This window comes from Pinus tabuliformis, chromosome 6 (assembly GCF_031772625.1).
Source record: "Pinus tabuliformis cultivar Carrire ecotype Pingquan chromosome 6, CPIR1, whole genome shotgun sequence".
Classification (NCBI taxonomy): domain Eukaryota; kingdom Viridiplantae; phylum Streptophyta; class Pinopsida; order Pinales; family Pinaceae; genus Pinus; species Pinus tabuliformis.
Window position 1 is genome coordinate 822,179,388 of NC_142292.1, and position 16,318 is coordinate 822,195,705.

At 29.8% G+C, this 16,318-nt stretch overlaps 1 protein-coding gene across 1 annotated transcript; it reads right to left on the minus strand.

Moving 5' to 3' along the window:
• Positions 1 to 9,887: 9,887 nt before the first annotated feature.
• Positions 9,888 to 11,633, minus strand: LOC149261361 (E3 ubiquitin-protein ligase ATL42-like). The gene has a single exon (XM_089381663.1). It carries the CDS (start codon positions 11,141 to 11,143, stop codon positions 9,965 to 9,967), a length of 1,179 nt encoding a protein of 392 aa, XP_089237789.1. The 5' UTR covers positions 11,144 to 11,633; the 3' UTR covers positions 9,888 to 9,964.
• Positions 11,634 to 16,318: the final 4,685 nt, after the last annotated feature.

Sequence of the window (16,318 nt, forward strand, 5' to 3'; positions counted from 1 at the left end):
ACCATAATCGACCACGGACAACATAGTGAAACCATACCCATCCATGGCCAACCATGGTGAACATGACCATCCATGATCATGCTTCATCCACTATAATTTATCCTCTTTATCCTTCATTAATTATGTTAATCATGGTCAACGATAGCTAAGCATAATCAATTAACGCCATCCCTAATCTATCCTCTTAATCCCTAGTTGGTGAACCTTGGACCAATGCCTACCTTTATCAACAAGTGTCAACTGTCGTCAACCTTATTCAACCATTACTATAACCATTATTGTAACATTAATGTAACATCAACCATGTTAAATATTGGTTGACAATGATTAACCATGGTCAACCATGACCAACCTCTGTCAACCATATTCAGCCACATCTGGTCAACCTCATCAACCCTTTTCAACAATGGTCAACCATCATCAATCGACAACAACTAGCAATAACCTTGATCGACCATGGTCAATCCTTATCAATCATTCTACACTATAGTCAATCAACGTGAGCCATAGTCAACTATTTTCAATGAATCTGTCCCACATACATCAACTTTCAAATGACACAACCACATTAGTAAATATTGGTTGATATACATTGATTGACAACATTTTCCACTTTTTACAAGCTAATCAACTAATGAAAATGATGCCAATCAACCTATATCAACTACACTCATTAATGTGATTGTGCTAATTCTATATAATTTTTCAAATTTTATGTATGAAATAAAATATTTTTCAATAAAAATAAAATACAAATTGAAAAATTAAATCTAATGATCATTCTACGATGTTGTAGATATGAGATGCCTATGCATTTATTTTTATATATTAAAATGGAGATACTTGTAATTATATTTTTTATTATATGTCTATACAATTATTTTTATATATTAAAATAAAGATATTTGTTTTTTATTTTTTATTTTTTAGATAATGAACCTGTCTTGTTTCCTCACCCTGGGGATGGGAACTTCAACTTGTGGCATCAACCTGGAATGAGATAGAGAGACAAGGATTGGGGATATAGTAAGATGGATAAAAACCTTTAGCTCGAGGAAAATTAAAATAGTGGAAAGTTTTTTTTTTAATTAAATAAATAAAGATTTTGAAAACAAAAATGTATAATTAATGATTCATATAGTACATTCCTTAATAATATCCTTGATAGATTTGATATAGAATTTAAATACATCTAATTACATATATTTGAGAGAAAAATAATGAGAAACCATATTCATTACAATCCTATAACATAATTTAAAAATTAAACTCTCAAACCTCCTTTTTAATATTTTCAAAATATTATTTTTTTGAGATATATCTTAATATTTTCAAAATATTATTTTTTAAATATATCTTTAAAAAATTGTAATCAATGATAAAGTGTGCTTAATTAATACTCTGGTGATTTGAAAGGATGGAAGTACATCCTAGATAAAGTGTGCTTAATTAATACTCTGGTGATTTGAAAGGATGGAAGTACATCCTAGATTTGATATAGAATTTAAATACATCCCATACATATGTTATTAATTACATATATTTGAGAGAAAAATAATGAAGAAACATATTCATTACAATCTTGTAATATAAATTCAAAATTAAACTCTCAAACCTCTTTTTTAACATTTTCAAAATATTATTTTTTTGAGATATATCTTTAGAAAATTGTAGTCAATGATGAAGTATGCTTGATTAATACTATGGTGATTTGAAAGAATGGAAGTACATCCAGATTTGATATAAAATTTAAATAAATCTCATACATATGTTATTTAATTACATATATTTGAGAGAAAAATGTTGAGAAACCATATTCATTACAATATTGTAACATAAATTAAAATTTAAACTTTCAAACCTCCTTTTTAATATTTTCAAAATATTATTACATCCTAATTTTGAGTAATGTTAAAAAAATAAATAAGTAATGTTAAAAAAATAAATAAATTAAAAATTAAAATATACTTATACAAATATAAATGGCAATTTTTTTTTTCACGATTCATTTTACAATATCATTTTTTTCTATTTGTAAAATATTTTTATGAGAATACAAATGATTTTTCTAAAGGAATTTTATATTTGAATGTTAAACTTTTTTTAATTTTAGAGGAGTATAATAAAAATGTAGAATTTTATATAATTATTATTACACATTTATTAAGGTTTAAAATGGTTGATTTAGGTTTATTAGGTTTACTGTAGTCAACTATGGCTACATGGCTCATTATGGTTCACCATGGTTGATTATCGTCAATCTCAAGAAAACATGATTAACCATTATCAAACATGAACAACCCTGATGAACCATAGTCAGTCATAATCTAGCATAGTCAATTATAGTTAGGTGTGGACAATCATGGCCATCCATTGGCAACTATATTTCGACTATTTGATATCGTCTTCAACCATAAATTAAATATATTTAACCATAGTCAACCTTGGTCCACTAAACAAAATGTATTGAATGACAAATATCATTTCAAAGTGACAAAGGATGAATGATGTCATAATCTGATGAATAACAAATTACATTGCAATTTGAAAAGTAATAAATGCTATCACATTGTGACCTAGATTTACTAGGATGACCATGGTTCGCAAGGTCTACTAGGTTGACTTGGTTGACCCAAGTTTACTAGTCTAACCTAGGTTTACTAGATTTACTAAGTTGACCTAGATTGACTTAGGTTTAATACTAGATTTCAATTTCCAAGTTTACTAGGTTTATTAGATTGACCGTGGTTTTCTAAGTTCACTATGTTTACTATGCTAACCTCGGCTTACTAGTTTGACCTAGGCTTACGAGGTTTACTAGGTTCACTTAGGCTTACAAGGCTCTAGGTTGACCTAGGTTTACTAGTCTCACCTAGGTTTACTAAGTTGACCTGTGTTTATTATGTTGACCTAGACTTAGTTGGCTGACATAGGTTTATTAGGTTGACTTAGGCTTACCAAGTTGACCTAGGTTTACAAGGTCAATCACAATAAAATATAGTTAATTATGGTTGGCCATAATGAACTATGGGCAACCATGGTCACCAATAAACAACTATATGTTAGCCCATAATAAACCATCCTCAAACATAATTTAAGTTTTATATTTAATAATGTTTATATTAAATAAGCTTTATTAATAAAGTATAATAAATTTAATAATAATATTAATAACTTTATAATATTTTATAAACCTTAATTTTTTTATAATAATATATTAATAACTATACACTTAACATGTTAATAAAACATTAATAATATATTAATTTACACATTAAATTTAAGCACATATTCGTTCATGCAAGACACATTGTAAGTCCATGATGTTTGACTAAACTAGTAATATGATTTAAAAATATTTATTGATCAATCATAATCAACTTTAGTAAACCAACCTCCCAATTTAAAAAGGTTTAATTTTATTATTATTATTATTATTATTATTATTATTAAAATTATATTTATAGAGTTTATTAATATAATTTAATAATTTTATTAATAATGTTAATAATTTTATAATATTATTAAAAAATAATAACTTAATAATGTCACATTAATAATTAGAAATTGATTTATATAATAATATATTAATATTACGATTAATTTACATATAATAACACATTAATAATATATCAATTTACACATTAAGATATTAACCTATACATTATGAAAGGTGGAAAATATGATTATTAGAGAATATCAACCACATTTATTAATGTGGTTAGATGGTCTAGTCAATTCATAGTTGATCAAAATTGGTCATGGTTGATGAAATTTGATCTTATTTAGTAGTAGCCAACCATGACAATCTTATTCAACCATGGGCAACCATGAGCAAACCATAGTCAACAATAGTCAACCTTATTTGACAATGAGCAAGCATGGTCATCTTTGATCAATCACTCTTAACCATGTTAGACATGGTTAAACCATTCACAACCATAGTTAGCATGGTCAACCATGGTCAGCCAAAGTCAATCTTGGCGTGGATAGATAGACAGGAAGAGAATGGGACAAGCCATTGAATTTATGGATAATAGTATTAATTTGTCTTTATTAAAGGGCAGAAAATTGGTGATGCATAGTTGATGCTGGAGAGAAAATATATCTGGAAATTGAAGGCTTCCAGACATTGATCTTGCGCTACGTTTGTTTCGGTCTCAGAAAGCAGCAATATTCCTACAATTATATTTGACGTTATGATTGAGGTAATGGCATCCCTGCCGTAGGACCAGTATGATGAGGTTCTACAGAAGTTGCACGTGAATCTGGTCTTAAGTCACGAGGAACGGAAAGGGCACTAGAGAAATGCTAAAAGGTCCCTGGCTTTTGAGAACATATTGGACCATACATATTTTAAGAGCCGGTTCCGTTATTTGCTTATTTGTGAAGACGCTGACACATATGGTCAACGATGAATTTCTGTTTTGGGCTACACATATAAAAAGAGAGATGCAACACTGAAATTGTTTTTCTGGCTATACCACGGAATGAATATTTGCAGAAGCACAGCTTACCCACAACGGAATGGGCAAGTCAGTTTTCAATAAATACATTTCCATTGTGGAAGATTTGTTTTAAAAATTATAGTAGCTAAATATATATTAAGAAGGTTGTATAGCTAATTTTCGTCAAAGCTTAATTTAATAAAATATTTAATATCATGATGAGTTTATATAAATATTTGTTTAATTTTTTTATTAATTTTTTTAATATAATTAAATATTTTTTTAGTAAATAAAATTTATATATATATATATAATTGACATTGAAGAGAATGATAACAAGTTAATAATTATTTATTTGATATTGCATGATGACAATTTTTTTATACAATGTTCATATTATAGGACACATGTCATGTCATTAGAGCATAGATTGATATAATGAGTTGTACAAATTGTATACATGTTATTTTTACATATTTTTTTCAAATTTATATTTTTTAAATTATTTTTGTAAATCAAAAAATAAAACCTATAAAAATTGTCTATTCAATATTTTACACCAATGAGAAAATGGAATTTTTGAATTTAATTACAAAGCATTTGTGTTAATGGTACATATTAATTAATACATAATGTTATTTTACAAATTATTTATAGTTATTGTACATAGTAATTAGTGATATAGTACATATTAATTAATAATAAAGTACACAAAAGGCATTTGTTGTCATCATTACACAATAAGAGGGGAGAGATTTCAAGCAACTATATTTGAGATAAATAGAAATAAATTTTATTTAAAAATAATAAATTTAATTTTATAATGTTAAACTTTGGATAGATTTCAAATTTTTTTAGTCAAAGAAAAACTAATAGCAAATCAATGAGTATAATATAATACTAATAAAGTATATAGAAAATAATCATATTGAAACATACAATGGAAAGATTATATAATTAATATTTTAAATAATATAATATATTAATTAATATAATATCAATTTAAGTAAAAATAAATAATGATGTGATGTGATACACAATCAAATATAATATAATGTGGAATTTGTTTTAATATAAAAAATAATATATTGTAAATAATATTTTTTATTGATATATTGTCTTAAATTTTATAAAAGGAATATATGTATATTTTTAATATTAATATTATTTATCATGTCACTTGTAAAAATTGAATTTGAATTTGAATAGAGAAAAAATTTATTTTTCTTCCCAATCAATTAAAATAATTTTAATTAATAGTAAATAATTTACATATTTATTTAAAAACTCATTAATTTAAATTTAAATATATCTGAATAATAATAATAAATTAAATAATAATCTATTAAAATAATAATAAATCGATATAGTATACATATTAAAATAAAGATCTATTAAATTCTATTTACAAATAGATTTGCAAATTATATATATGAGAGAAAAATTGCTTTTTCAAAATAACATAAGTGCAATTATTTTATATATATATATATATATATATATATATATATATATATATATATATATAATATATGTCAGTCAATGTCATAACGATTTTGATGTTGGTCAAAAAGTGTTTTTTGGGTTAAATTACGGTGCCTTTTAATTTCAACGAATATCCACCTCCAAGTTTTCTAATAGGCGCTAAAAACCTTTATTTTATCTTTTCTTAGGCGGTGAAAACCTTTATTTCATCTTTTCTTAAAAATTTTAATATAAAGAAATTTTAAAATCTATTTTATTATTAAACAAAACTTATAAGGAAAAAGCTTGTGGATATTTAAAATTACACAACCTAAATTTTATTTATTTGTAAAATACAAATAAAATTGAGAGGAAAATATAGTTACTATTAACTTTCTCTAGTTCTAGTTCTAAGCTAAGTTTATAGGATCGTATTCATGATTTCTTTTATGTTCCTAGTCATAAGAATGAGTCAAATAGTGTCATATTACTCGAGTTGGGGCAGATTTTTAGAATTTTGAGCTGATAGAAATTGTGGACATTTTAGAGTTTGGAGATATTAATTGAAAATTTTAGATTGGATATCAATTTGTTTTTTATTTTTATTTTTACTTTAATCATTTTAAAGTCAATTTGTTATTTTGTTATAATGATGTCTTTTTGATAATGACCACTTGAGAAGTATAATGATTTGGAGTATTCATAAAAACAAATATCGCTCTTAAATTCTTTTGGAGTAATCTATTAGGTTAGAGTACAAAGTTGAATAGAGCTACCAACTTCCTATATTTCTTATATTAAAAACACATTTACGATGTCCCACTCCACTACACAACCAACCATACATCACTAATACACCTTCAATTAACCCAATTACATATATACTAAGATATTTAGATTTATGCAAAATGAAAAGACTAGACCTAAATTAAAAATGCCTATTAAAATATAGAAAAATAGATTCTTGTTTATGATTCCCAAAAACTACAAGAAAAAACTACACCTGATCCAAGAATGCAAACCATGCAATTAACTAAGAAAAAAATAATATCTTAAAATAAGCCAATTTTAAAAATTCATATTTTCACAAACCAGTGAAATGAAATTTCCACCTATATAATAAAACTAAAACCAAAATCCTTTAAACAAAAATATCATAATATCATGTAGAAACAATATATATCTTACAAAATAAAAATCAAATAAAATGCTTTTGGCCGAAGAAACTCTGCCCTCTCCGATAATGACAACTACTATCGCAACAATAAGTCTAGCAATAATGCAATCTATTTTGATATTAGAAAATGGAGATTATGTAATTATCCATTTCGTAATGGTTCCCGAGTCAATCTGTATAATCAAATTCTTGACACAGTTTAATTGTTAAGTGAAGATGCAAAAGAAGTGCATAAGTTAATTATTTGTAATTTTTAAATAAATATATATTCAATTTAAGTGAAGTTAAATCATTGTTAAGTCCAAAAATAATAACGAAATAAGATTGAGAATTAAACGTGACTTAATCTATAAAAACTCAATTTAATTTTTTTGTAAATTTATTTAATTTTTTACTTAACATTTAAGAATATAAAAACTCAATTTAATTTTTTGTAAATTCAATTTCCTTATCAGTTTGTTTAAAACATTTCCAATCCAAAATTTCATATTCAAATAGCATCTTTCAAAGTAAGAATAATATAGATAAAATAACCTAAATTCTTTACAATTTAACAACTATTCTTATTATTAAACAACTACTCTTATTATTAAAGTAGATTTTTCATCTTTACTAATATTTTTCATTTTATTTTATTTGAATAATTTAAATAATTTTAAAAATTAACTATATAATAATATTCAATAATAAATATACATATTCATATTTGAAGTAATCAAACTTATGTAATGATATGTCTCTTGGTTTATATATATATATATATATATAGATATATAGATATATATATATATTTTTTAATTTAATAATATTATACTTTAATTTAATTATTATTATTGTAAGCTTAGTGGGACTATATCTTCATCATATCCAATATATCATTTTCATTATGTCCAATGTATTTTTTAGTGGTGATTTCATATCAAAAAAATGTGATTTGACACTCTATCCAAAACACAATAGATATTTTATTATTAATTTTATATATTAAATTAATTTTTATTTTTTTCAATACTTTTATTGAATTAAAAAATAAATTAATATTTAATAATAATAAATAATTAAAAAACTAAAATATAAATATATAATATTTATTAACTAGTTTATTAGAGAGTAAATATAAAAGCTTAAAAAGTCAAAAAGTCAAGTTTATTAGAAATTTATAAAAATAGTTATGAAAAGTTAATTTTTTTTTAATTTTCATTATATATCTTAGTCTTTCACAAATGTAATTTTGATTTTATTTTAATTATAAAACATTTTTAATTCATTAACATACTTTTAAATATATATATATATAGATATAAAATAATTGCTTTTTCTCATGAAATTTTTTAATATACTTTAACATACTTTTAAATATATATATATATAGATATAAAATAATTGCTTTTTCTCATGAAATTTTTTAATATACTTATAATGAAAACTCCGGTGTAATCTTATTATTTTATAAACATTCTTATTTTTGTAAATAAAGAACAAAATTATTAAAACAAATGGTTATAAATTAAACTTTTTCATATAAAATTGAATAATTATGTTTAACAATATCATAAAAATAATAAAAAATATAAATATTATTATTATTGAATAATTATGTTTAACAATATCATAAAAATAATAAAAATTTTGAATGATTTTATTTACTAATATTGAAAATCAGTTGAAGAAAATTTTTAATCAAAATAAATAAATTAAAAAATTTCTAAATCATAAAATGCAATTTAACTTTTCTTAACATTTAATAGAAAAGTATAGCACACTCATCGTCACACTAAACATTACAACTTCCCAAATGATTTTGTGTCCATGAGGGTCCGAACGCCTCTCTTAAGATCTAGTCTATCTATAGTGTCCCGAAGTTCAATTGTAACCGATACTGTTTTAATAAAATACAATAGCATATCACTTTATTATTTCAATGTACTAGCCATATATTATTCAAACAATATACCCGGATATCATAACAGAAACCCCATCTAAGCAATCGCATCATATACTATTCCAACAATATGCCTGGATATCATAATAGACACTCTATCTAAACAACAGCATCTCCTAAAATCTGGTTGTTCGATTGGGTACCCTTTCCCTGATGTTGAATGTCTACGCATCGTCCCTTTCTGAAAAGAAATAATAATGTTATTGCCCAATGAGCAGAGAAATATTGTAAATGTTTATCCTGCGTGAGGTGAACTTAATTCGATTGTAGCTCAGTAAACTGTTGGGCAATTTCAAAATATCTTCAGATTCTATAGTTGAGATAAGGATGAACTCGAAAAGTATATGGAATTATAGTTGAGATAGGGATGAACTCGAAAAGTATATGGAATGCAGATGTTTGCAGATTAAGCATTACTATTTTGCCTTATATGTTAGAAATTGTAATTATTTGGCATGTTAGAGTTGGTTGTTAGTTAAATTTAGGAAAGTTAGTTAAATGAGTTGAGTGAAATTATAGTTTGGAAAAGCCAAATTTAGAGAGTGTATATGTGAAATTATTTTAACCTAATCTCTAATCAGAAAATAAAAAATTAAATACCTCCATTGTAATCATCCAATTGTAATTGATCAATTTTCTCCACTGTCTTTCCATCATTATAGACCCAACTAATAATAACGCATAATAAAATATATCAGAGAATAACAACCCACACAGAGCTCAATGACGGTCACGACACTATACAGAGCTCCATCATGAACATAATCTACATAAACTACACTTGATGAAAATTGCAGGGATAAATTTCAAGTTGAAATGCGAGTAATAAATGCAACAACATGCAAGATCTATGAAAGAAGTTAACAATCCAGAAGCACTTTAATTAACAATCTCTGTAACTTAGAAGAAATCAGGGAACACCACAACAGAACATTAAACAGGAGAGTCAGAGAGACTTTTCTTCTCCCTCTCTGCAAACCACTTAATTGTACTCAGTGCTATTGACAACCATGTTCTGGTCTTCTTTTCATCCATGTCAGGAAATGCAACTTGAGATATGTTGCTAGTTCGAGACTTCGAAGAGCAGCTGAAGGAAGTTATCTCAGACATGCACCGCCTGTGGAAGTTGGGGATCACTCTGCCATTAAGTAGCCCACTGCCCTGATTCCATAGCAAACAATCGGAGTCAAGGGATGTCAAATCGGATGGCTTAAAGTCGCTCCATCGATGCTGGAAAATTACATCAGAGATTCGAACTCGATGGGCGAATCTGTGAACGAACTGTCCACTCTCCGCCATTTCTGCTTCTTCGAGAAGCAATTCGTCCTTGATATTTCCGTTGGCAAAAGTTGGGAGACAACCGAGCCCGACGCTGCTATGCCGCCGACTGCTCCCACAGTTTTCTCGTCGCCTTTTCTTGTTTGTTGTCGCCAATTTTTCCCTTTCTTCTTCTACGATGCTTTCACGCTGCACAAAAATCCGGACCGAGCCGTCCTCCCGCAAGTCGACCCAATTGCTACAGGAAGCAGATGACTTTCTTCCGGCCTGGCTTACCTCTTCTGCCAGAAGGAGATCGCTGGCCTCGACCCTATGACGGCACAGCGGGCAAGTCGAGTGGGCGTGGAGCCATGTATCCACGCAGTCCACGTGAAACGCGTGTTTGCATTTGGGGAGCACTCTCAAGGTCTCCGACTGTTGAAACTTGCTGAGACAAACAGCGCATTCTAGCCCCTCCTTCATGCCATTCAGCGACGAGAATTTTAACAGAGGAAGCGACTCCACTACCGCACGATCGACTCCCGAAACCCTAGCTCTGGCGGCGGGAAGGGGCGACCCTCTTTCGCCTCCAGAGTTTCGCTTGCAGTGTTTAGCATAGAGCAGCAGCAGAAAGGTGAGAGTAAACATCATGAGGAGGACGCCAACTATGACAGCAATGCTGGGACGAAACGAGTTGTCTATACTCTCATCGAACAATGGTCGGGGCGCCGCGAGGCCTGCGGAGCTGTATAAAGATTGAATTAAAGGGCCATTAATTGCTGGACCGATCAAGGTCGACGGAGGATGGGGCGCAGAGACCAGTATTGAAGTCGAAATAAAGCGAGAAACCGGCATTGTCGAACCCTAGTATAGGGTTTTCCTCGAGTCCAGGCTAGGGTAATACTTGCCGTAAACAACTTTGCAAAGTATATCGAATCGCAGGTTTCGATCCAATTCCTTCCAAAACCAGTTACATCGTTTCACAATAGAATTCAAATACATCAAATATATAGTACTCTAAATCATCCAGGTTGGGATAATTTACTGAAGGCCTCAAATGGCCCTGGTGCTGTGAATTTCATTAAAAAAAATGCATCAAATCCATGAGAAAACCCTATCCATCATCTAGCCAGTCTAGCCAGTCCATGGTCATTTAGGGCTTTCACGCAATCAGCGCCATTACCAGAGCAGCATATAGGATCTCTTGGCCAACAGTAGCTTCCAACCCCATCAGGCAAAATGATTTACATCGCTATGCTACAAGCAATCAGGACCCACAGCGATTCAGCAGTATAGTAACATAGTAAAGCTTTATGATCAGTCAACAAATATTTCTGGAGCTGTAATGCGCTGGGCAGTATATGTCATATATTATATTGGATTACTTAGGGTGGCATATATTATTTGGTGCATTAACGGAGTTATAGAATTCCATATATATTGATGGTTAATATTTACTAAATTATTCACCCATTAATAAGCGTAAAGTATATATACCTATTATTAAATTTAAACCAAATATATTATTTATCCATATACATATACAACCCTGCCCATTAATGAATCAATGTCACATTGTTGGCTTAGAAGGACGCCTGGTGAAAAGCTCGAATTTTGGCGAACAATTCAGGTCAAGCAGCGAATGGCTGTCATGTACTGGCCAGTACTAAAAGAAAAATAATAATATTTTGATCAGAAATGGGGTTGGTAAATTCAAAGTAAGGATGACGAATCCCTTTTCTCAACTTTAGCAAAAGGATAACACGAATCAACTTCACATGCCCCGCACTGCATCCAGGATAAGAAGACCCCACGTACAATGCACATGTGATTCCCGCCGTTGGATTATTTCTTTCGTTCATTGCTGCTCATTATGACGCAACTGTAGGTAGCAGACGCATGCGTTGCTACAGAATTATATTCATTCTGTCTGACAATAGCGTTTGACTCTCGAACAACGCAGTACATGCCAACAGGAGCTGATGGAGCTGCACCGCATTCCCCATCAATATAAACAGTAAAGTTCAATATATTTTTTTCCAAATTCAACATCCACATAAGGAAAATGGCATTTCCCCATCAACATAAACAGTAAACTTTAACACATTTTTTCCAAATTCAACATCCACACATAAGGAAAATGGCATATAAATATTTTATTGATATAAAAATCACATTTCAATGATTTATCGATTTCAATTTTTATGCCTAGCTGTATATATCCTTATTTTGTTCCCCAACAGCCTCCACGCCAAAGAAAAAGTGTATATTAATATTTATTGATTACAAAATTTATGAGTAAAATGTATATATCCTTGCTACAGGAAACCTTCTGCCGAGAACTCCTCCATTATTCTCTTCGTCCCACTAAAAGAAGCGTCTTCTTGGGTAAACCTAACCCACTTTCGACTAAGAGAGTATCTAGCGATTTGCATAAATAACTGCTTCAGAACGATGAACTCGGGATCAGAAAGAGGTGTAATCCTTGGAAAGAATATAAGTCACAGTCGGTAATCTTATGCTATATTACTAGATTTATTAGACTTTTATCCAACTGCGTGTATATCCTTAAACTCCCATTTCTGTTTTTCTACCTTGAAAGAATAGTTATACAATCAACTGAGGATGGCAGCCTTCATATTACAATTATATTTATATTTACTTAAGGGGAATGGATCTAAGCCAAGGGGGTTTGAATTTAAATAGAAAGTATAATAATCATTTTTCCCATTGCCCAATCCACCTAGATCATCTCAATTGATAATAATCTTTATATTTTTTTAAATGAATTATGATAAGTAAAGTGATGTAAATGTTGAGCGAAGAATCTAAATTATAGTGAGTAAATTTTATGATATAATTATGAATTATTAGATGATATTTTAATATATTTTAATATATTTTTGCTTTCTATACTTTTATTATAATAATGTTTCAATATATTTGTTTACAATTAAATGATTTTATTATATATATTATATTTAATAAAATAATTTCAGATAGATATAATAGAGGTTAAAAAAATAGCATTTATTATTTTTTCCAAGAAAAAAAATTGGTTTACATTATGTACTAATACAATTATTATAAATATATTTGTAATTATTATCTCATTACATTTTGTTTATATATTTTAAAATATTGTTAGAAGAAAGACATTCAGAAACTTACATCAAGAAATACATACCATACCCAAAGGACACTTAATAAAAGTTTCAAAAAGGATCGCCATATATCGTGTAACATTGAACAACCAATGTTTTGAAAGTCCACAAAGAAAAATCATTATATATCATAGAGATCTCACAACACAGAAAATAAAGAATAGTGCAAATAACCAGAAATCATGGTAATGGAATCAATCCACTCTCCCTGATGTGATCAGACTCCAAGTGGGAAAAAAAATGAACCCGAGATTGTCGATAGTCCCCGCTTTAAGAGTGAGTCTACTATCACATTTTCCTCCCTGTAGATGTGCTGGAAGGTTATGTAATTGAAAGATTGTCTAAGGAGGAGAATCTGAGAAATACATCCTTGAAGAATGGGAGGGCAGAAATTTCTATTTGAGGTCATACCATTAATGAGAACACAGGAGTCTCCATATACATGAAGGGTGTCAATGCCAAAATGTCTATATAACCACAATAGTCTCGAGAGGACCAATACCTCAGCCCTCATTTTTGTGTCAGTGCCACCGGACTAATAGATTTTGTAGTGAGTTCTTTGATCCACCCGAATCGAGACTCCAACCCTACAATGTCAACATTGAGCCACACCATCAAAGTATCCAACAGGATAAACTAGAGGATGTGAAATGTGTCTGCAAGAGTGATTCTTTACCTTTTGGACCCGAGGAGTTTTTTTCCCATCCATTATAGAATGTTATGTGTAATATAATATGGATTGATGTGCACACCATCAAGATAAACATGTTCTTGGCCTTCCATATTGCCCAAAAGAGAAAGAGTGAAGTGTCCCGATATTTCCCATCAAATTCCAGCCACCACATGATACATTGTTCGATATCAGTGAATCTCCTACCTGCAATCTTAAGAGAGTAATATATATATATATATATATATATATATATATATATATATATATATATATATATATATATATATATATATATATTTATATTTATATATTTAGAGATCCTACAGGTCATGTTGCACTCTAGTAAAATGTGATGGTTAGTCTCATAATTTTGGCAACATAATGAACATCTTCCAAGACCGCAAGTATCCCTCTTGCATAAGTTTTCCCATGTCAGTATTTTGTTTTGCCATTAATCTTTAAAGGAGCATATAATTTCTAGACTTTCTGGAACCAACATGTATCGTTTAATGAAACATGGGAGGAAATAAGATAACTGTAGGCGTCCGCTACAACCACCATGTTGTTCTTCAGTTTCCTATTCCAAGTTATCTAGTCACCGAACTCTGATCTGCATAGTCTAACTCACTTGAGATTCTGTACATATGCCTCCCATTCCATCACATGTTCACCCTCCAGGCCTATGTCCGCAACCAATTTCAAGATGGGGAAAATACCATTCCACCCAATAATGACCTGTTTTAAAAAGAAATATCCTCTGGATTGTAGTCGAGTCCTTGTGTCAAATGGTAGCAAGAGTGCATCCTCCATTATGCAAATTTTGTTTCCATCACCAAGTGTCTAGTAAATCTTATGCAGAAACAGTGCTTTCACGTTGATGAAGTCGTTCCATATGCATGAACCATAGATTGTTACAATGTTGTCGCTCCTAATCCAGACTTCAGCGAGGGTTTAACGAAGATACTTCGTATAAATGATATCTCTCCAGATGTCATCATTAAAGAGTCCTCTCCATGGGGCTTTTAAGATCAGAGAAAAACCAAAAATTTTAATGTGCAATAATCCCCAGCCACCCACTTCCTTTGGAATGGTGATCTTCTCCAATTTGATGAGATGATATTTGTGCTTATCCCCGGATCCCGACCAGATGAATTGGGCCATGATACTTTTTATCCTTTTAATGATGAAAGATGGTAAGATGTAAAGGTGTGCCCAATAAACCGTCATTTGTTATAAAATGGCCCATGCAAGAATGTATCGCCCCCCCAATGATAGTCATCGATGTGCCCAACATAACAGTTCTTTTATGAATTTGTCTAAGAGCCAATCCCAGTAAGAAATTATGTCATTGTTCGGATTTAGTTAGAAACCCAGATAATTGAATCCATCCTTTATAGGCCGACTGCTAAAATTGAAAATCTGGGAGACGAGATTGATCTCAACATAATCACCAAAGGAATATAAAATGTAAGACTCCTCCTCACTAACTTTTAGGCATGTGGCCACATCGAATCTATCCATAATGTCATGGAAAACCATCCATTGCGCTCTAGTGACCATGCTAAAAGTGAGAATATCATTGACAAAAAAAAAATACGAGAGATATCTACACCTGTACCCAAGTGTATGCCTTTAAACAATCCCATTATTCAAGCCACATTCAACTTGATAATGCAACAATCCATTGCCAGAATAAATTGCAAGGGTGATAGTGAACAACCCTAACGGAGTCCCCTCCGATTAAAAATGTGAAGGAAAACCATTGACGAGCACAACAAAATGAACATTAGAAACATAGGCCATGATCCACTCAGTGTTTTGGATAGAAAGACCAATCTTGGAAAGTAAGAGATGAATGAACGACTAGTCCATACAATCATATGCCTTTCTTAGGTCCACTTTCATGACAATTTCTTGCAATTTTTTGTACTAGATAGAGTGGACCACCTCTTGAGAAATGGCCACAACATCGAGTATCAGTTGGTTTGGAAGTAAGCCATATTCTTCTTGAATATGTAAGTTGAAATTGTGTTTTTTGGGCGCTCAACTATGATCTTGGATATGAGTTTATAAACAATGTTACACAGATAAATGGACCTGAAATCCATCAAAGTATTAGGGATGGAGACTTTCAAATAAGGGCGATAAAGGTGGATTTTATTGAGCCCAAAAGATTTCCAGTGGTACAAGATT

Excerpts from the sequence above, each read along its gene's own strand:
- LOC149261361 (XM_089381663.1), bottom strand. The coding sequence starts at position 11,143 with ATGCCGGTTTCTCGCTTTATTTCGACTTCAATACTGGTCTCTGCGCCC.